The sequence below is a fragment of the Terrapene carolina genome, unplaced genomic scaffold, assembly GCF_002925995.2.
Source record: "Terrapene carolina triunguis isolate 2854851 unplaced genomic scaffold, T_m_triunguis-2.0 Scaffold517, whole genome shotgun sequence".
In the NCBI taxonomy this organism is placed as follows: Eukaryota; Metazoa; Chordata; order Testudines; family Emydidae; genus Terrapene; species Terrapene triunguis.
Genome location: NW_020664868.1, coordinates 5,971,598 through 5,993,202, shown reverse-complemented (window position 1 = coordinate 5,993,202; position 21,605 = coordinate 5,971,598). Strand labels below are relative to the sequence as shown.

Genomic DNA, 21,605 nt, shown 5'->3' with positions numbered 1-21,605 from the left:
GTGATAGGGGTCAGGGGTCGCGGTTGGGGTCAGCGCCTGATCCCCCCCCCCCCGCTGCCGCCCAGTCACGTGACGCTTTTCAGCGTGGGGGGGGGTCACCAGGAGGCGCGCTCCGCCCTGTGATTGGCTGTGCCGCCGCGAGTCAGAACAACGCGCTTCTCGGACCCCCCCGCGCATGCGCATTAGTCTCCGTCCTCACCGGCGCCGCGTCACCCTAATTAAGGGGGGAGCGGAGCAGTTCCCCCGTCGAGCGCGAGCTGGGGGGTGTCCGCAGCCCCGCGGGTCTGTGTGGTGTCCAGCGATGGCCCGCAGGGCGGACATCCGAACTCTATGGTGTGGAGCTCAGGGAGAGCGGCTTCCCCCGCTGGCCGCTCTACCTGCGGGGCCGCCGGGACTCTGTGGTAGCGAGAAGAGCGATGAGCTCATTGGGACCTGTCTAGCTTCGGGTCCTCCGGACTCTATGGTGTGGAGCCCGGGACTCTGTGGTAGCAAGAACCTGGAGGAGGCGTCGAGATGGGCTCATTGGGGCCTGTCTAGCCTCGGGTCCTCCGGACTCTATGGTGTGGGGGAGGCTGGGGCCCCAGAGTACTGATGCAGCCTGGAAGCTGAGTAGCAGATCCAACCTCCGCAGCTGCTCGGCAGGGCCGGCTCCAGGGTTTTGACCGCCCCAAGCAGCCAAAAAAAAAAATCCAGCTTCTCACCCACTATAATCCCCAGGTCCTTTTCTGAAGACCTGCTGTTTAGCCAGTTGGTCCCCAGCCTGTAGCGGTTCATGGGATTCTTCCTTCCTAAGTGCAGGACTCTGCACTTGTCCTTGTTGAACCTCAGCAGATTTGTTTTGGCCCAATCCTCCAATTTGTCTAGGTCACTCTGGACCCTATCCCTACCCTCCAACATATCTACCTCTCCCCCCCATCTTAGTGTCATCTGTGAACTTGCTGAGGGTGCAATTAATCCCATCATCCAGATCATTAATAGATGTTGAACAAAACCAGCCCCAGGACTGACCTCTGGTGTGTATTTACATTATTATTAAAAAAAATATGGCATATAAACACTCCCACTTCCCTCCCTCTGAAATGGGGTGGGCTTGTTTTGACAGACCGTACCACTTTTTTTGTTTTGTTTTTTGAGACTTGGGAACATGCGAGGCATGCGGCCTGGGCCTGAGTGGCCTGGTCTGTGGGGCTGCTGTGGGCCTTGTACGTCATGGCCTGGGCCTGATTCTGGGTGGCCTGGCCATGCCATGTGCACCATGTACGTGACAGGCTGGGCCTGGGCATGAGCACCGAGGTGCTGGTTGGGTACTAACATGGTGGTGGGTGAATGAACATGTTGGCTGGTGAAGAATGAGCCCGTGGCCTGACTTGAGGAATGCTATTCACGTTAAAGCTGACCTGAAGAGAATCCAGCATTCGGCTAATAAGCTAATGCTCCTCCGACTCAGTCGTGGGGATTATCCTAGTGGCGTCTGATATTGAGAAACCTACTTCATTAGATTTCAGCTTTGAAATCCATCTGGCATGTGGGCAAATTAAAAGCTTGATCCCCTTTCCCACTTGCAGAAGTTGGTCCAATCAAAGCTATTACCTCACCCACCTTGTCTCCCCAATAGCGTGGGACCAGCACGGCTACAACCACCCCTGCATGATTAAACATTGTCAGTGATGGAGAACCCACGGCGACCCTTGGTAAGTTCTTCCAACAGTTACTCTCACTGTTAAACATTGTACCCCTTATTTCCAGTCTGAAATGGTCTAGCTTCAATTTCCAGCCATTGGACCGTGTTAGACCTTTCTCTGCTAGACTGAAGAGCCCATTATTAAATATTTTTCCCCATGTAGGTACTTATAGACTGATCATATCTCCCCTCAACTTTTTCTTTTTTTTAGCTAAATAGAGCAAGCTCCTTGAGTTGATCACTGAGGCAGGTTTTCTAATCCTTTAATCATTGTTGTGGCTCTTCTCTGAATCTTCTCTAATTTATCTACATCTTTCTTGAATTGCAGGCATCAGAACTGGACACAGGAATCCAGCAGTAGTTGCATGAGCGCCAGATACGGCGGTAAAATCACCTCTCTGCTCCTACTCGAGATTCCCGTTTATGCATCCCAGGATTGCATTAGCCCTTTTGACCACGGTGTGACACCGAGAGCTCATATTCAGCTGATTATCCAGCACCCCCAAATCACTCTGAGACACTGCTTCAGGATAGAGTCCCCCACCCTGTAAATATGGCCTGCCTGCCTTTGTTCCTAGCAGCATACATGTACATTTAGCTGTATTAAAATGCACATTGTTTGCTTGTACCCAATTTCCCAAACTATTCAGATGGTTCTGAATTCGTGACCTGTCCCCTTGATTATTTACCACTTCTCGAATTTTTATGTTGGCTGCAAATTTTAATAGTCATTTTTTTTCCAGGTCATGGATAAAAATGTTAAATAGCATAGGGCCAAGACCTGATCCCTGCAAGACCCCGTAAGAAACACACCTGCGCCTTCCCTGTTTAGATACCTTCGGAGACCTAGTAGTTAACCAGTTTTTAAACCATTGAATGTGTGCTATGTTAATTTTATATCATTGTAGTTCTTTAATTAAAATGTTGTGCAGCACCAAGTCAAACATCTAAGACTATGGTCTACATTAGAGACCTTACAGTGGCGGAGCTGTACTGATGCAGCTGTGCTGCTGTAAGATCTTCCACGTAGCCGCTCTATGCTGACAGAAGAGAGCTCTCCCGCTGGCGTAATTAAACTAGCTACCACCGCTCGTTGGGGGTATGTCGGCGGAAGACTGTCTCTCGCCGACATAGCGCTGTCCGTGCCGGCACTTCTGTCGGTGTAACTTATGTCAATCGGGGTGTGTTTTTGTTTCTTCCCCACGCCCCTGAGCAACATAGCCTTTTGGTTGTTAAAAATTATGTCTATACTAGCACAAGTATATTATGTCAAACCTATTACCTTTTATCAACCGAACTTGTAATCTCATCAATAAAGATATCTAAGTTAGTTTGACAGGAACTGTTTTCCATAAACCCCTATTGATTGGCATTAATTATATTATCCTCCTTTTTAATTCTTTCTTAATCAAATCCCATACGAGGCATTCTGTTATCTTGCTGAGGATCAGTGTCAGGCTGTCAGGCCTATAATTACCTAGGTTAGCATGTTTACTCTTTTTTAAAATATTGACACACCATTAGCTTTTGTCCAGAACCTCCCCAGTATTTCAAGACTTAATTGAAAAGAAAAATGAACAATCCAGCAAGCTCCTCAACCAGCTCTTTTAAAACTCTTGGATGCAAGTTATCTGGAACCGTTTGATTTAAAAGTGTCTGACTTTAGTAGCTTCTGTTTAGTGTCCTTCAGAGATACGAGTGGAACAGAAATATTTATTGAACACTTCTGCCTTTTCTGCATTATGATTGATAATTCTACTATTTGCATCTACTAATGGATGAATACTATTGCCAGGATTCTTTTTGCTTTGTAATATATTTCAAAAACTTCTTATTGTCTGTAATTCTGCTGACCACAAATTTCTCCTTGTGTCCCTTTGTTTCCCTTATCAGAAGTTAGGAACTGTAGAAAACTGATTTCTATTCATTACTATCAACTTCCCCTTTCTTCCATTTGTTCTATTATTTTTTTTATAGCCGCCTTCACTTCTCCACTAAAGCAGATCTGTTTTTTAACTAGTGTGGCCTTCTTCCTCAATTTTGGTTTTGGGGGAACCTAGTAAATTGTTCTTAAAGGATTCCCTGTTATCAGTCACATTTTTCTCATTAAATTTGTCCTCCCAACTGATTTGGCTCATAATTGTGTTCAGTTTTGTGAAACTGACCTATTTAAAGCACCAAGTGTATATATATCAATGATCTGGACTTTACTTGATCACTTTTATAATGTGCAAGCAGCATAATGATCACTTGTACCTAAGCCACCGTTAATTTTTAGTTCTGTAATCAGTTCCTCTTTATGGTTTAAGAATTCCCCTGTGTTAATTGCAACACTTTTTTGAGTTAGGAAATTGTCATCTATAATGTTTGGAAACTCCAAGGATGTTTTAGTACTGGCAGCATGTAGAGTGGCCAGATGTCCTGATTTTGTAGGGACAGGTTGTTATTCACAGCTTTGTCTTATGTAGGTGCCTATTACCCCGACCCGGTCCTGATTTTTCACCCTTGCTATCTGGTCACCCTAGCAGCATGAGACCTTCATTATGTGTCATTCAAACTGAAGTCCCCTGTGATCAGAGGTTTTTTTTCCCTACAGTTTTAGGTAGGTGTATAAGCAGCTGGTCCCGTTCCCGAGTGTGATGTGGGGGGCTGTGGCAGACACCATCTAATATTCCATCTTGTGCTTTGTGGGAGGACATTGATCCATAAGCATTTAAAATAATTTTTCTTGTGTGATATTGGTGCCTCAGAAGCAAGTAATGCTGTTTGTGAGTGTGACACTCTGTATCTCAGGAGAACACCCTGCACCCCCATGTTCATCCTTATAATATGATTGTGTGGTATCTAATGCAAAGTTTGTCATGTCTGATGTCTTCAGAAGGCTTATGATGCACTGAGCATTGTTATAGTAATTAATTGTTACAGTAATGTTATAGGTATGAGGCTGAAAATGTGTCCTCATGGCTTAAAACAAGCACAGGCGAACACTCTCCAGAAGCAGAGGGGCAGTTCACACCTCATCAGGGCAGGTATTGGACAAATCCAGCCCAGCCTCACAGAAACAAAGGACACTGGCCTAGGCAGCAACAAAGGATCTGTTGGACTCTCGAGTGAGTCACCCCCTTCCTTTGGTCAGTTTGGGACTACAGTGAGGTAATGCTCACCTGACTCTGAAAGGGGGGGTGGGGTAAAGCCAAGAGGAAAGAAAGAACATGATAAAAGAGAGAGATGTTTGCTATGCTCTCTCTCTCTCTCTCCCACCTCCATCTACAGACTCCCCCACCAAGCCCCTGAAGCGCTGATCAAAGGGGAGAGCCTGGCTGAAGAGCAACCGGCCAGCCTGCAGTGAGAAGCATCTAAAGTTTGTAAGGGCACCGAAAGCGTTAAGATCAGCTTAGAATGCGTTTTGCTTTTATTTCATTGGACCAAATTTGACTTCTTATGCTTTGACTTATAATCACCTGAAATCTATCTTTTGTAGTTAATAAATTTGTGTATTCTACCTGTTAGGCAAGAGTTAAAAATTCAGTCAGAATCTCCTTGCTTTGCATACCTGAAGCAGTGTTTTGTTTGAAGCGTGTCAGAGACTCCCCTTGGGATAACAAGCCTGGTACATATTGATTTCTTTGTTAAATTGATGAATTCCTATAAGCTTGCAGCATCCAGCGGGCATAACTGGACACTGCAAGATGGAGGTTCCTAGGGTTGTGTCTAGGACCAGAGTTATTGGCTAGTGTCATTCACTTGCACAATCCAAGTAGCAGCTAGCCAAAAGTGCTCACTCATGTAGCTGGGCGCAGCTTACAGGCCAGAGGCTGTGCGTGAACAGCCCGGGAGTGGGAGTTCTCACAGCAGAGCAGGGGAAGGCTGGCTCCCAGAGTCGAGGATTGGGGTGACCTAGCAGATCACTGGTCCAGATAACACCAAGGGAGCATCACGGGGACGTAGAGCACCCCTACCCCTCTGCCCACCTGAGTCTTCCTGACTAGGTTATCACCACGGATTAACGTTCCAGTCAGGCAAATGATTCCAACTAGGTTTCAATAATACCAACTAGATTGAATTTATGCTAAGAGGAACTAGCATTGCTCAATTGTTTGTTAACCACAGGCCTGGCAGTGGTAGACTATTCAAAAATCATGGAGGGAGAGATTGTGGAGCATAGGAAGGGAGCTGGGGGGATGTGGGGGTGGGACAGTTGGGATAAATGGAAATTTACTCTAAGTGTGAGCTCAGTTGTAAAACACGTGTGTAAGTGCAGAAGATATCACAATAAGCCGCAACCACAAGTGGGGACGGGAAAAGGGGCTTGGGAGACAGAATGACTGACTGAATCAGGCCAAACAAAAAGGCCTCCTGCTCTAACTCTCCCCCCCCCCCCCGGCCCTCCCCCCCCCCCCCCCCCACACACACCCCCATCCATTCTCCTCCCCTTGTGTGTAAGGACAATGCTGGGAGCAGCAGAACCTCAGCCCCCTCCACCCCCCACATATAAAGCCCCATGGTTGAGATTCTGAGGTTCAGCCCCCTGCTACAAGCTGATCCATCCCCACCCTCCCCCCATAGCAGGGACCCTTGGAGTTCACAGACAGCCCCTAGAGCAGGGGGTTCTCATACTGGGGGTCAGGACCTCTCAGGGGGTCACAAGGTTATTAAATGGGGGGTTGTGAGCTGTCAACCTCCACCCCAAATCCCGCTTTGCCTCCAGCATTTATAAAGGTGTTAAATATATAAAAAAGTGTTTTTAATTTATAAGGGGGGGGGGTGTCGCACTCACAGGCTTGCTGTGTGAAAGGGGTCACCAGTAAAAAAATTTGAGAGTCACTGTCCTAGAGCCTGGTGGGAGAGATGCATGTTGCCTGCCAGTGACAAACACCCTACCACCCTGGAGCCTTGCAGCATTGGGGGCTGGGCTAGCTCCACCTAGGGCTAAAGGCAACCCTCCATGGTGACCCCAGACATGCCCCAGCATGTCCCTCATCTAGCCACCCTTCAGGGAGGGCTGTGTGGCCCTCCACTGCACGCCTACAGGGTCCAAATCTAGTGTGAGGGCCCTGTACCGACCTACGGGGAGTGAGCCCTGGCTATGGCAGAGTCACAAGGCCAGGCCTGCAGGGGCTGTATTCCCGGGATCTGGCAGCAGAGTGCCATGCCCGAGAGCTCTTTGGGCAGGTTTCCCTGCCCAGCCCTTCTCCTTGACCACAGGGGCAGAGGAAACAGCAACGGTGGGGGAGAGCATGTCTAAGGAGCCAGAGTTCAGCCCAGCCTGTGTGCTGAAAGCTGTAGGGTCCCCTGGGCCTGCCAGCAGGAGGGGGTTTAGCTGCCAGTTCAGTAGCCCCATGTGGGACTCGGCCTGAGGAAGGTACTTCTCCCCCCTGCCCCTCACTCCCAGGGCCAGCCCCTCTGGCAATGGCTTTGGCAAAGCCATGGCCTAGGTGGGGCGAGCACAGACCTTGCAGCTTCCTCCTGGTCAAAGGGAAGGTGTGTGGTGCAGATGGAGCCACAGGGCAGTAATGGCACATGCCCAAGGGCCTGGCTGGTGTCCTGAAAATCCTAGGAAGCCAAGTTGGTGCCACTGTCTCATTCGTGCCATCTAGCCAAGGCTGGTGCCTGGAGGACCCAGCTCTGGGGCACTGCCCCATTCTCCCCACACAGGTCAATGCCCATGGCTGAAGAAGCCAGTGCAGTAGAACTGCACCCTGGGCCATGCTGGCAGCTGGAGGACCCAGCCCAGCTGTGCTCTGGGATGACTGCATATACTGGAGCGTGCGGGGGAAGGGTCCTGACCCTACAGGCTCAATGCCCAGCTCAAGGTTGGTCCCTGCTTTCAATTGGTCCTGGCCTCCTGCCAGGCAGGAGGAGGGGATGAGGCCAAGCCCCTCCTCGGGGAGTAGCGTGGTTCTGCTATGGCTGCCCAGAATACACCCAACACCTCCATGCCAGGAAAAGAACCATCCCTGCTGCACCAACAGCTGAAAAAGCTGCAGCCAGAGAGGCGGCAGAGCAGGGGCTGCAGGAGCCTCTTCTGGGGCCTCCTCAGGGTGCCAGGCCAAGCCAAAAGGGCTCCCCCCCCACACACACACCCCAGCAGGGGCAGCGCTTGCCAGTCAGGGGCTCCCGGAGGCTCTCTCCTGTGTGAAGGGACGGAGAGTGGGCATAGATGCAGGCCAGCAGCGAGCCTGGCCCAACCCTCTGAAGTGCTACCTGCACATCCCTCTTCTCCCTGCTCCTTCGGCCCCGAAGACTGGACCTGAGCAATCCCTGCCAAGGAGCACTGGGTGCGAAGGGGCCCAGGAGAGGCCAAGCAGCTCCTGGGACAGAGCCACAGGGGAGGGGCAGCAGTGGCTCACTCCAGGGTCCCCAGGGCCTGCCCCCAGTAACACTAGCATTGTCTAAGGGACATGGGCCATCTTTCCATGGATCCCACACCCGCTCTGAGCATCCCTGGCAGGTGGGGGCTCCAGCCCTGCACCCACCCTTGGCCCAACCCCCAGCTCCCCAAAGTCAGCAGTGACAGGCTGGGGGAGCCTCTGTCTGGGGCTATGCAGAAGCCCCACTAGAGTCAGAGCGGTCTCTGCCAACCAGGCACCTGCCCGGCCGAGGTGCCTGGGCTGATGGCAAACCCAGAGGGTGAACAGCTTGCTTGCTCTGTGTGGCTCCAGCCCCCTTGCCCCCAAGGTGCACCTCCCTCATGTCAGCTGTCCCTGCCCACACCGGGTTTGCAAGGGGGCTGGAGCCATACCGGGTGTGGTGGAGAGCAGAGGGAGGAAGGAGCAGCACTGAGTGGGGGGCTCACAGTCCAGCAGGCAGCAGTTCCCACCCTCGGCTGCCCTGGCACCGTCCCAGGGTCAGTCTGCACACCAGGCATTGTGGGGGTGGGGGGAAAGGGGTGCACGCAGACCAGGGGGTGCAGGCATTGCCCGGGGAGGGGAGCAGGCACATCAGGCACTGCTGGGGTGGGGGAGGTGGACAATCACTAGAATCTGCAGCTGTTTCTGACTAGGTCACATGTGGGGGAGGACAGCACCTGCCTGGCCAGGCTCCACAGCCCTACCCTTGACCAGAAGCCCACTGGCAGGGGCCTTGGGCATGCAGAGACGGGCTCTAGCCCTGCATGGGGCACCTGAGTCCCCGGCCCCTCTTCCCATCACACATGGCCTCGAGGAGGCAGCAGGAGAGAGCCCTTCCTTGGGGCCCCTGCCAGCCCGTAACCCACATCTGCAGTGGCCCAGGGCAGGAATTCTCCCGAGGCTGGAGCCCAGCTGCTTGTGGGGCAGTACAGAGCACCGCTGCCCTGGCTATGCTGAAGTCACCACAACGGGGAAGGACAGATAGACACATGCACACATGGCACCGAGCTATCAGCTCTCTCCACCGCACCCCCCTGGAGGAACAGCCAGCAATGCCCAGCCTGGCACACAGCCTCTTCTCCCAGCGCAGCTCATGTGGCCCAAGGCAGCACTGCAAACCACAGGCAGGCCCCCCCAGGATGGAGCCAGGCTCAGAGCTCCATCTCTCTGCCTGTCCCACCAGAGAGGAGTGGGGCTGGCCTCGCTCAGCCTGCTGGACTGGGCTCTGCTCCAGCTCCAGCTCCAGCCCAGAGCCAGCTGGCCCTGGCCTGGGAACTCAGTCACAAGTGTGGTTTGTTCAAAGCAGGTTTATTTGCTGAGCGAGCGGCCGCGCTAGGGCCTAAGGCAGGGCCGTGTGTGCTGACAGGTCCGGAGTGAGCGCCAGGTTCATGGGGGAGGCGGGCAAGGACTCCCCACTGAAGTCCGTGGGGGGAGTGGCTGCCTCGGCCTTGGCAGGCACGTCGGGGCCTGTGCCTCTCCGGGCCCAGTAGGAGGCAGACAGGCTCATGGCCGCCTGGAGCCGGGCCCAGGTCTGAGAGTTGTTGCTCTGCATGGCCTCGCAGAGGAGCCGGGCATGCTCCCGCAGCTCTGCGATCTCCCGCTGGGTGCTGCTGTTCTGCCGGATCAGCTCCTTGGTCCGCAGGGTGACCCCCAGCAGCCCCGACTTCCTCAGGATCTCCACCGTGTTGTGGAAGCGCCGCTGCTTCCCGAGGCTCGAGCCCAGCTTCTTGGAGGCCTTGGCCAGGATCCTCCCCTCAGCCAGGTCCAGGAGTGCTTGGCTCCCCTGGGCTGCGATGGAGCTGGGTGCCGGCCAAGCCAGCTCCGTGGATGAGGTGACAGTGTTCTGGGACAGTGGCTCTGAGCTGCCAGCAGAGGGCACCTGCAGGGTGCCACCCGGGCGCTGTTCCTCCCGCAGCTCGCCACTGGTGGGGGCATCCAACTCAGAGGATGACACCCAGGCCTCCTCCAGGCAAAAGCGCTTGCTCTTGGCATGGCCAGCACTGCCACTTCGGGGCGGGGGCCCAGCCGCAGCCTCGTTCTCCCGGCTGTGGCCCGGGTGTGGGGCGATCTTGGGGTAGGCGTTGAGGATGGGCAGGAAGGTGTCCTTGGCCTGTGGCTTCCGGCCAGGCAGCAGCGGCTTCAGCGTGGCTGTAGCCACCGGCTGCTGGAGGAAGATGAGCCGGGCCTGGCCCTGCACACTGTCCGGGGGGGCTTGGCCACTCCAGGTCAGAAGCTGGGTGCTGGAGGAAGCTCCCAGGGGCTGCAAGGGAAGAGCAGGAGAGGAGGGTGAGAGCTGGGCACCTGGGCCACAAGGAACAAGGGGGCACGTGGGTGCTGGCTCTGCTCCTGTGGGGCCCCCTCACCTCACCCTCTGGCATGGCGTGCCACAAGTGCTGCTGGTGGGAAAGCACAGCCGTGCCTGGGGACAACTCTGCGTCATGCCCAGGGCTGCTTTTCCCTCCTTCCCCACTGACCATGCGGGACAGCGAGCCCCGTCCCCGTGACCTTGGGGAGCGGCTGATCTGCTGGGGCGCGTCCAAGCCCCAGGGACTCGGGGGTGAGGTGGGGGGTTGGGGCAGGAGGGCTACCTGTTTCAGGATAACGTTTTTGACAATGTAAACAGGGGTGAATCTGGCGAATGTGCTGTCGAGATCCGGCGCCGTCCGCAGCCTGGGCCCGTTGGTCGCCCAGTGTGAGGCACAGATGGACGGCTCCTCCGCTTCAGCCTGATCCAGCGTGCTCAGGGACTCCGAACTCGTGTCTGCACAGGGGGACAGGAGCAGAGTGTAAGGGGCAGTGGGGGGGACAGTGGCTGGGCTGCCTGGTGGCGAGACTAGAGCCACAGACAACAAAACCTCCAGCTGCTGTCTGTATGCCCCCACCCCCAAACGGCTTCAGCTCCAGGGGTATCTCACGGCCAGCCCTGCAGCTAAGTCTGGCTCTGGGAGCCAGACATGGGGCCGTGAGGGTCCTGCCAGAGCCCCATGCATGGGTCCGTTCCTATCTAGACTGGAAGAGTCTGGGGCTGGGAGAGGCGGTGCCATGCAGAGCAGCCCAGAGTTGTGGGGTGGAGTCTCCCCAAAACCCACTGCTCAATAGCTCGCTTGGGGCGCAGAGGCCTGCTAGAGATGAGTGCCCAGCCCCTGCGTTGCACAGTGCCACCCATGGAGATTGTTCTGCTGAGCCAGGACAGACCTTCCTGACGTTCCTAGGACAAAACACAAGCTGGGAGCCAGCTTCTAGTCCCACTGTAGCCCCTGCCAGTGGGGCAGTCTCCAGACGAGAGGAGCACAAGGTTCCCCAAGACCCCCAGAGGCAGCTTTCCCAATCCTGCCAGCCAGCCCTGTCTCATGGCTGCCCCTGCAGTCTCACAGGGGTTGGAGGAAAGAGGAGCTTGGAGGCCCATGCGCAGGCTCTCGGGGGCTAGGAGAGGCTAATGAGGTGACATGGAGCCGGGGGAAGAGGACACTGTTCAGGCCACTGAGTCAAATGCTCAGACGTGAGGAAATCCCAGGCCCCACTGCCCAGGCCCCAGCCCCCTTGTGCGTCTGCATCATGACGCCACCCGTAACTGCAGGATCATGTGCTGGTTCCCCGGGACGGATGGGGATGAGGCACTAGCGAACAGTCCTTGTTCTCCTCCTCATTCAGCATGAGGTGCTGCCTTACTGCCTGCCACACAGATGGGTCCGGTCCCCGGGGGCCTCTGCATGGCTCCTCACCATGGCGGCTGGACATTCCTGGACTGAGCTCCACATCACCCGTTATCTCTGAGAGCGCAGGATCATCGCCCTCACTTTACAGAGGGGGAAAGCTGAGACAGAAACCTCCTGAGGCCACATGCAGAGTCAGCGACAGGGCAGGGGCTGGGTGGGGAAGGGGGTCAGGGCAGCCCAGCTGCGTGGCACCCCCCGCAGGACGACAGGCCACTGGGTCCACGTGCTGGGTGGGGGAGAGTGCAGGGCAGCCCAACCATATGGTTCCCCCGCAGGATGATGGGCCACTAGGACCACGCGCTGGGGGCGGGGCAGCCCAGCCGCACGGCTCCCCCTGCTGGACGACAGGACAGTAGCGTTCGGCAGGGGGTCTGGGCTGCCCAGTCCAGCCGTCTCTTCTCACCACAGGGAAAGGCCAGCGGCTGCACCTGCTGCTTCTGATTTAGCGACAGGGCAGGCCTGGCCTCCCATGCCCTTAGCCCATTATTATTGTGGCTACCGCCGAAGTTTTGCTGACAACGCAAGCGGGGGGAAGGGAAACGGTGATTTCCCCACAGCTCAGCTAAACGTGAGCAGAATTTCATGGGGAGAGGCGATGCCCTTCGCTAGCCCAGGCGCTCTCCCTGCCCAGCGTCAGAGGCCTGCTGCAAACACTGGGGGTGGCAGAGCCTCTATAACGAGGCAACAAAAACCTTTAATAATGGAAAGCGTCAGGCAACTGAACCGTGAGGTCCCCACCAGCTCCCCTGACAGATCGGCTCTGAAACGGCCCCCGGGGGTTGCAATAGGAGACAATATTCACCCAGAGCCACTAGAGGGCAACAGGGAACAGGCAACAGGAGGCACCAAGGGACTGACCCAAAAGCTGCTCCGTGGCTGGCCAGGGGCCTCTGGCCCATCCTGCTAAGGGGGCAGCACTGCATGGCCCGCTCTACCCTGGGACCTACTGGTAACACCACACAATGGGCCTGGGGAGCAGGAGGGGCCCTGTTGCATGCGGGGGTGGGGGGCCCTGCAGGGGGAGGGACCCTGCTGGGCATGGGGGCCCAGGGGCTCCCTAACCCAAGGCCCCAGCAACCCCAAGGCTCTCATCCCCAGACTGTGGGGAGCACTGGGCAGCACTGGGGGACCAAAGCGTTTGTGCATGGGGCCTGGCTCCTCCCAAACCCAGCTTAGCCCAACTCCCCCCAGTCCACTTGGACCCCCCTGTCCTTCCCATGCACACAGCGCCCTCTGCTCCCAGGGGCAGGAGGGGATGGGGGGCAGGGAGGCAGGCTGGGCCCAGCTCCAGAGCCCGGTCCCTGGAGTGAAATCCCGGGCTCCTCGTACACCCCCACCCTTCCCAGTGGAGTCACGTCCCAGGCGAAGAGTGGGGCAGAGGGATGGGGATGCGGCAGGGGAGGCCCAGAGATCAGTTGCTGCCCTGTGCTGCCCCCAGGACACGTCTCTACCTGAGAAGCCAGAATCCTTCTCGGACTCGCTGGCTGGCGGGTGGGGACCCGGGGACTTCCTGCTGCCCTCGCCCCCCATGGCTGGCTTCTCCAACAGCCCGGTGCGCCCCTTGGAGCCGACGGTCGCCGTTGCTGTACCCCCCACCGCCATGCCTCTCTCCATGAGGGGCTGGCACGGCCTCTCTGTGGCGGGGGGGTTCTCCCCAGGCATCTCCGAGCCTGAAAGGGAAAAGCAGAGGGTCAGGCGCCGAGGATGGGCTCCCCCAGGATCCCACCCCCAGCTTCCGGCTGCTTGAGGGAACCCCTGAGATAGCAACTCCCCTCGTCCTGCCCCCACCTGCGGCACTGCATGGGGGGGGGCAGCCAGATGTTACCCAGCAGGCACTGACCCCCTCTGTTCCCAGGGCCTACATGGGGGGGGTGGGGGCAGAAATGCTTTGTGAGACATATGTACCCCCTCCCCTGGGCTGAGACTCCCTCCCACCATAGCCCCACACAGCCCCCCCCCCCCGGCTCCCTGCCACACCCCCTATCAGCTCCCTGGCCCTCCCACAACCCCCCCTCCCCACCAGAGCTCCGGAGTGGGAGCAACAGCTGTTCTCTTCTGCAGCCACAACAGGTCTGTGCCCCCCACCCCGTCCACCGCTCACCCCACAGCCTTCGCCAGACACGCACCGACCCCCCGTTTCCCTGGCAAGGCCAAACGCGCCCAGCCGCCTGCCCCCCCCCCGTGGGGAAGAGGCTGGCGCCATGCCCCTCCCGCGTGCATGTACCGACACGTGCGCACACTCCTGCCCGCCCCCCAGCACAGGGGTGCGGCCCTGCAGCGCGTCCCCGCTCCCCACCTGCCCGGGGCCGGCCCCCTCTGCCCGCGGGGAGCTGGGGCGGGCGTGTCGCGCGGGAGCGGCCACGGGCTGGCGGCGGTGCACGTGCCCGGCCACGCGGGGCGCCACGGGCCAGCCGGGAGACACGCGGCCCCCCGGGCGGGGAGGGGCAGGCGCAGGCGCGCTGGGTTCCGCACGCTCGCAGACACGTGGTGGGGGCCGTGCGGCCCGAGCCACGTTCCCCGGCCTCTCGCCCCGTCCCGCCGGGCTGGCAGCGCCTCGCTGGGCGGCCACGCTCCAGGGTGCCGGCCCGAGCAGGGGCAGAGCAGGGCCCTGGCGGGGCTGGGACAAGGGGCCAGGCAGGGTGCAGGGGGGCCAGGCAGGGCTGGGACAAGGGGCCAGGCAAGGTGCAGGGGGGCCAGGCAGAGCCCTGGCAGGGCTGGGACAAGGGGCCAGGCAGGGTGCAGGGGATCCAGGCAGGGCTGGGACAAGGGGCCAGGCAGGGTGCAGGGGGACCAGGCAGAGTCCTAGCAGGGCTGGGATGAGTGGTCGGGCAGGGCACAGGGGGGGCAGAGCAGAGCCCTGGAGGGGCTGGGAGAAAGCTTTGCAGCAGCTAGGGAGTGCTGAAGGAGGTTCTGCGCTGGTGGGCAAGGAAGCAGAGACACTTGATTTAAGAACTCCCCATGGTGGAGACCTGCCCGTAGCTCTGGGGGTTACCCTCGCTGCGGTGGCTTTCCAGGCTGAGGTTTCAGTCGGGTCCTTGCAGCAAGCTCTCCCTGTGCAAGATGAACCAGTATCAAATCTTTGGGCCATCGGTCCTTCCCCACTGATCGTCACCCCTTACCCGTCTCCTTGCTCAGCGCCATACGCTGAACTCCATGACCCCCTCAGTTCTTCCATCATCCTCCTGGCTCCTCTCTGACCCTCTCCAATTTACCAACCTCCGCTGGGACTCGTGGACACAGAACTGCACCCAGGAGCTCAGCAGCGGTTGCACCAGAACCCACTCCAGAGGGAAACTAACCTCCCTGCTCCTGCTTGAGGATCCCCTTTGTGCCTTTCCAGCTCACATTCACCCTCTGGGCCCACACGGCACTGGGCAAGCTCACGTTCAGCTGATTCTCCACCCCTCTGTTGGCAGGGGCTTGGCGCTCGCAGGCGTCCCTAGGTCTCAACAGCCAAGGCGCCCCCCCACCCCGGCCATCACCACTTAGGCCAGGGCCCACGTGTGCTAACAGGGACACAAAACCCCCATCAGCCCTTTGATCATCTTCAGCCTCTTGTGGCCTGTCCCCATTCAGACAGGGAGCAGCCTGCCTAGGATTCAGACAGGAGTTGGGGGTGCCATCAGGGGCACTGCACAGCTAGAGCGGAGCCAACCGGGCTGGCATCAGCCACCCCCAACCTGGCCAGAGAGAAGGGACTTGGCTTGGAGCTCAGTGACTCAGCTCCTTCAACCACTGCCAGCCACGGGGCGCTGCGGGGGCAGTGTCTGCAGAAGGAAGTGTGGCCCAGTGGGGAGGGAACAAGGCTAGGAGACTGGGGGCCAAGCCACTACTCTGCCACCATGAGCACTCTGTCACTTCGCCTTTGTGCCTCAATCCCCTCTCTAGGCCAGGCAAGCAGCCCAGGGGCACAGGAGGATACAATGCATTGGGGGTGGGCAGGCACTACCATGATGGGGGTCAGAGCAGGACCACTGGCACAGAGTAAGGAAATGCAGCTGCAGAGCCAACCTCCCAACAATGGAGCAGAGTGTGCGGCAGGCTCTTCTGAGCTATCCCAGAGCACACAACAACCAGCAGCCCCACCCCCCGACGCTGCAGCTACAAACCACGAAGGGGCCAGTCCCGGCCAGTAAAGGCTAGGAGGGACCATTGTGATCACCCTATCTGACCTGCCCCGGCACCCCACCCAATGCCCCGACGGCTCCTTGGGAGAATCCCTCGGCTTGCAGAAGCTGCGATCCAGCAGGGCCACTTATTTCTTGTGGAATTCCACCCTGGTTCAGCTTTGCACCGCGCTCGTCCCCATGGCACCTAACTGGCTTGGAGAGGCACGCTGCCAGGTGAACGACTGGAGAAGGGCAGCAACCCATGGGCAATGCTACTTGCAAAATCTCACGGGGGCCTGGGAGGGGGTGTCTCCGACACTTCTGCAGGACAGCCCAGGGTGGCACAGCCATTCAATGGCTCCCACAGGGAAATCACCACCCATTTTCAGCCTGGGAGTGAAGCCACTTGCCAAGGTCTCACACACTGGGCAGATCTTCTGCAGCTTGGCACCCAGCACAGCCCACTGGGGGCAAACGCAGCCCAGCAAAGCTGTGATAAAGAAACCAGGAATCCCCTGCTCTGACCAGGAGACCCCCTCCCCCCTGCCAGTGACACTGTTGAAACACACAAGGTCCGGAGAGGGAAGGAGGCACAGACAGAACAAACATGGGTGAGAGCACGCACCTGGAGAGAGGCAGCTGATTTCCCGAGCAGAGAGCAAATCCACAGCAGGGCAAGCAGTGGGATCTGGCCCTGGCCATGATGGGCTGCAACAGCAGAGCCCCCGTCCCCCCACCTTCACACAGCAGAGTCCATCCCCCATCTTTCACCCTGTGGGAAAGCCTACACCACCTTTGGGATGGGCTCTCCGAAGAGGTCTGAGCCCTCTCACTGACCCCCCAGCTGCTCTCTGAAGTGCCAGTCCCCCAAAGGTGCCCTACAGTCCCACTCTCCTTGGCATCCCAGTACCCAGACCTCAGTTGCACAGTGCAATCCTACCAGCAGCAATACCCCGCCTCATGACTGCCAGGTGTCAGGTGTGGGAGGAGGGCCACCCACCCTACTCCAGCCCAGAGCGCCGCCAGCCACACACGGCTCCGGTGGCAGCTCTGCACAGACACGTGGGCGGCCGCTGGGTGAGCTGCGTCAGGTGCAGGGCCACGTGTGTCTGTTTACACCATGCCGCCTCTGAGCCCACAGATGGGAGTGCTCCCAGCTCACGCCGGTGCCCTGCGAACACCTAGGAACGGGCAGGGCTGGGACTACCCAGGGAGGGGCCTCGGCCAGTGCCCCAAGCGAGGTGCGATGAAGCCCCCAAGCTGCCGGCGGGGGGTGGGGAGGACATCTTCCTGGCCTCCCCGGGCTGCTGCTGCCCCAGGCCTCGGCTAGGCCACAGGAACGGAGCTCACCCCCAAGCACCCTGCCCAGCGGGACCAGCCCAGCAGTTACTCCCAGGCTCCCAGTTTCTAGCTGCCCCAGCCCCGCTGCCTGCACAACCCCCACCACCCCCACACAAAGGAGCATGTCCAGCCTGATGCAGCTTCTCCTGGGGGAGCCAGGCAGGCGGTGCCCTCCCTGAAACCAGACCCCACCAAACTTAACCCAGGGACCGCAGCGCAGGTCGCGAGAGCAGGGAGGCCCAGCTGGCCCAGGCGCTAGGGGACAATGTCCACCGAGGACTCCTAAGGGTGCTCTAGCCTAGGTGCACCCACACTCCCCGAGAGCCCACAGCCAGTGTGCCCAGACAGCAGCCACCTCACCTCATCCTACATCAGGGGTCAGCAACCTTTCAGAAGTGCTGGGCCGAGTCTTCCTTTATTCACTCTCATTTAAGGTTTCACGTGCCAGTAATACATTTTAACCTTTTTAGAAGGTCTCTTTCTATATGTCTATAATATATAACTAAACTATTGTATGTAAAGTAAATAATGTTTTTAAAATGTTTAAGAAGCTTCATTTAAAATTAAATTAAAATGCAGAGCCCCTCGGACCGGTGGCCAGGACCTGGGCAGTGTGAGTGCCACTGAAAATCAGCTCGCGTGCCGCCTTCTGCACGCGTACCATAGGTTGTCCTACATGAATGGGAGGGCAGTGGGGTCTAATGGATAGCGCAGTGGGGGCTGGGAGCCAGGACTCCTGGGTTCTATCCCCAGCTCTGTCACTGACTTGCTGCATGTCTTTGCACCAGTCCCTGCCTTGTGCCACAGGGGCAGCCCCATTCCCCCGCATTAGGATCATCCCCTCCTTCCTGAAGGGACTCCAGCCCCGCAGGGCATTACTAGACTGAGACTCTTCACAAAGATATTATTAGGATATGATTATGACATAGTTATGCTGTATTTTATGCAAGATAAGTCACCTAGGGCCCGTCTTTCCCCAAGGGGCTGCCCCCAACCACTGGAATCGTGAGCCTCAGCCCTGCATGGTCTGAAGCTGAGCCCCAAAAACCCAGACGCCGAGATCAGCGACCCCTTGAGTAAGAGTGGCAGTCCTGGTCCCCCTGCGCGAGGCTCCTTCCCACGCAGCTGAGCCGGCAGAACACAGCCAAGACCTGCTCGCAGCCTCCTGTAGTGTCTCGTGTATCACGAGCACAGAAACTTCACTGTTCAAACTCAGCAGCTGGTCCCGGCACATCCCAGAGCCGGGCCAGCAAAGCCAATCCGGCGGCAACACTCCCATCACAGCACGGCACACGACGACCCAGGGCCAGCGATTCAGAGACTGAGGGGCCATGAGCGACTTGGGACACGCGAACACAAGGCAGGACAGGCTCTGGCAAGGGCCCCTCATCCAGTAACACAGGCACACACCGCCTGCCCCCAAGCCTCTGGGGGAGGCTCCCCAGCTCACACTTCCCCCCCAGTTAGCAGGAGGGGCAGCAGCAATAGTCACCAGATGCCCCTCCGGGGGGGCCATGCCCCCATGCCCGGCATCAGAGGAAACATGTCACGTCCTGGGCCCAGCACCCTGCTTTGCCACTCACGCTCTGGCCTGGCTCAGCCATCCCAGGAAACCCCTCCCCCTCGCCCCCCACCCTGCCAGCTGCCCCCTCCACAGGCCCTGCCCTGGAGCCCACCCCACCTGGCCAGCAGCCACACCACAGCCAAGCTCCTGCAATGCCATCAGAGCCCCACAGAAGGTGGGGAACAGCATTTGCCCCACATCACAGCAGCCCATGTGGGGAGAGACCCACCTCTCCAGCCCGCCTCCCCCAAGCCACACTGCTACCTAGTCGGCTCTGCCCCAAGCCCTGGGCAACTGGGGAACAGCAGGTTGCAGCATGGGGGAAGGGGAAGACCACCCAGAAAGGGATTTGGTGTCCAGCTTGCTCAGGGAGATGGCTGTGGCTGGACGGGGGCAGTTCAAACTCCCTAGCTGTGGGGAATGGAGTTTAGAAAAGGAAGGGGCGGGGGGCAGAGGAGCAGGGGGACGTGCAGCCCAGAGGACTGTGACACCTGAGGAGGTGGGGGCCGCAGAGCCCTCCCAATTATGCCACAGGCTGTGCCCACCTCTGCCCCTTGCAGCCCACCCTGCAGGCTGCCTGGCTCTCCCCATGCCCACTCCAGCCCTCGCCAGCCCTTCAGTGGCACTGCTGGAGGAGGGAGATCGCAGCCCTTGTCCTGCTCAACCCATCCCGACTCCTGGCTCTGCTTCCCCGGCCCACCCAACCCGTGGGCCACAGCCCCTCCCCATACTGGGAAGTATTCCAGGGCCAAGCCAAGGGACTGTTCACCCTGGCCAGCCAGGCGAGGCTCCCAGCCTGCAGTCCCAGCTAGACATGCTCACAGGCACAGCTCTCAGGCCTCCCAAATCTGCTTCTTTCTGCTGCCTGTTTAATCCTCTCCAGGGGCTTCCCAGTGGCACAGCCCCAGCTGTCTGGAGAGCATAGCAGCTGTGCAGTGGAAAGGCCCAGCTCTGTCCACCTGGGAAGGGTTGAGCCACACTAGGGGAAGCTCCTCCTTCACCCCACTCCAAGGTACTGCACCTTTCAGACACGCAGGGATCTCAGTGACGGCACCAAGCAGGCCCAGGTGGTCCCTGTGTAGGGACACCAGGGAATTCAAAGGGGCTGCGAGCTCCACTGGTGATGCCTTGGCGCTTCGCATACAGCCCCCATGGGGAGAGAAAACTCCGCTTCCCATGTCCCAGCCAGGAGCCAGAGATCAGCGCTAGGTCCAACCCCTTCCCAGAGCTGGAAAGAGAACCCAGGAGTCCTGGGTCCAAGCCCCCACTCAAACCACCAACCAGCACCACACAAACACTCCCCTCAGCAATGTCACTAGTTTATTCAAACCCTGACAACATTCAGATCTCCCACTCACTGTTCAGTGATGAGACGTATCTAACACAGGTTGGATCCACACAAAGCAGCCACCTTGTCCGACACATGCAGCAAGAGGCCAGCAGCCAGGCTATTCCGAAAGGTCCCATGGCTCTCACCCTCCCCAGACACTGAGGGCTCTGCTCCTGCCCTCAACACTGGCACACCCTGCCCGCGAATTCTGTCGGGGGGGGGGAGGCCAGGCTGGGAAGTTCCCGCTTTCTGGGCAACAGAGCTGCCCAGTCCTTGTGGAGGGAAACAGGATTGCAGGAGACAGGGGCTGCATCTGCAGGCAGCACAAACAACAGCATCCTCCAAGGAGTTGCCCTGGAACCAATGCCAAGGAGCCCCCCCAAGACAGCCCATGCAAAGCCTGGAGAAGCAGCACGGCCGAGGCAGAGGGCGGGACTGGGCGGCAAGGCTCCCAGGTACTGTCCCGGCTCTTGGATCCTGCCCCAGTCCCTGGGCGAATGCCCTCTAGGCGCCGGTCCTGGGGAAGGAAGTGCCCAGTGCAGCTGCTGCTGTGCACGGCGGGGGCTGGAGCAGAGGCTGTGCAATGCTGGACTTGGTGGCAAGGGCTTGGTTGGGCGAGCGAGTTTTATCTCCTCTGGGGGGTCGCTGTCTCTGTCTAGGGCATGAGCTAGTGCTCATGGCAAAGGCAGAGGTTCCCCCAACTCCACTGTCCAGTTTCACCACAGCTTGTGCTCCAGGGAGCGTCTGGACTCCAACGACAACCCATCAGCATTAACTACTGCACTGTCCTCTCAAACCAGTGGCAATTGCTCCCACAGAACGGCCGCGCCAGGCGCGAGCAGCCCCCACAGTCATCTCTACACAAGTGGCACAATGGAGATATAACCCCTCCCCAAGGCCAGTCCTACAACCAGGGCCTAGGAGCCAACACAACTCCCGCCACTGCCCAGTCCCCAGTCCTTCCCAGCTGCCTCACGGCAGCGCATGGGAGACTTGGGGCCGTGCAGAACGGAGCACACTGCGTAGCAGAGTGGTTGGTGCAGACAGGGCAAAGTCTGTCCCATGGAATTGCCCAAAGCCCTCCAACCCCAACAGGCAACGGCCGGATTTCCCCAGAGCTGCAGCTTCCTCCGCCCAGCAGAGGGTCCCTGGGGACAGTGTCTGTGTCCCCCCCCAGCAGATCAGCCATACTAACTGCCAGCTCCCAGAGCGTCTCCAGCCTAGCACCTGCTGGGGGGTCGCTATACAGACCCCACAGTCAGTCCCGGGGGGGGGGGGGGGGGTGCAGTCTCATGGCCTGGTACTGAGGTGGCACAGGCTCCAGGCCTGTCTGCTGGGAGAGCCACTCATGCACCTTGCATCCATTCCCCATATCAGCCAGATACCGACTTCCTCCCCACCCCACCAGCCCTCACTCCACACCTGTCTCCACCAACACCTCAGAGGCACTGAGGTGTCCAGCACGTGCCTCGGATTTCCGCTGGCCGAGGGGTGTTTGGCGTCCAAATCATCAC

At 58.4% G+C, this 21,605-nt stretch overlaps 2 protein-coding genes and 1 long non-coding RNA gene across 4 annotated transcripts in view; 1 reads left to right on the top strand and 2 right to left on the bottom strand.

The window, feature by feature from the left end:
• Positions 1 to 21,605, bottom strand: part of LOC112107877 (zinc finger protein 271-like) — an 879,239-nt gene that overhangs the window by 129,989 nt on the left and 727,645 nt on the right. The window lies entirely within an intron of this gene.
• Positions 1,276 to 3,283, top strand: LOC112111449. Its single transcript, XR_002908490.2, has 3 exons — positions 1,276 to 1,691; positions 2,010 to 2,065; positions 2,425 to 3,283. It is a non-coding gene; the product is annotated as an uncharacterized LOC112111449 (long non-coding RNA).
• Positions 9,324 to 14,088, bottom strand: LOC112125665 (CLOCK-interacting pacemaker-like). 2 transcript variants are annotated; one of them, XM_026658880.2, is made up of 4 exons: positions 13,972 to 14,088; positions 13,199 to 13,417; positions 10,620 to 10,792; positions 9,324 to 10,291 (listed from the first exon to the last, which is right to left on the bottom strand). In XM_026658880.2, exons 2-4 carry the CDS (start codon positions 13,407 to 13,409, stop codon positions 9,371 to 9,373), a joined length of 1,305 nt encoding a protein of 434 aa, XP_026514665.1. In that variant the 5' UTR covers positions 13,410 to 13,417; positions 13,972 to 14,088; the 3' UTR covers positions 9,324 to 9,370. The 2 variants fall into 2 exon arrangements, with proteins under 2 accessions (XP_026514665.1, XP_026514666.1); XM_026658881.2 differs by lacking the exon at positions 13,972 to 14,088 and adding an exon at positions 13,849 to 13,915.

Bases quoted from the DNA above. Each gene is read 5' to 3' on its own strand.
- LOC112125665 (XM_026658880.2), bottom strand. From the start codon at position 13,409: ATGCCTGGGGAGAACCCCCCCGCCACAGAGAGGCCGTGCCAGCCCCTC. The intron at 10,793-13,198 runs GTAGAGACGTGT...CCCCCTGTGCAG, and splicing joins GAAGGATTCTGGCTTCTCAG to ACACGAGTTCGGAGTCCCTG. The intron at 10,292-10,619 runs GTAGCCCTCCTG...CTTCCCTTGCAG, and splicing joins AAAACGTTATCCTGAAACAG to CCCCTGGGAGCTTCCTCCAG.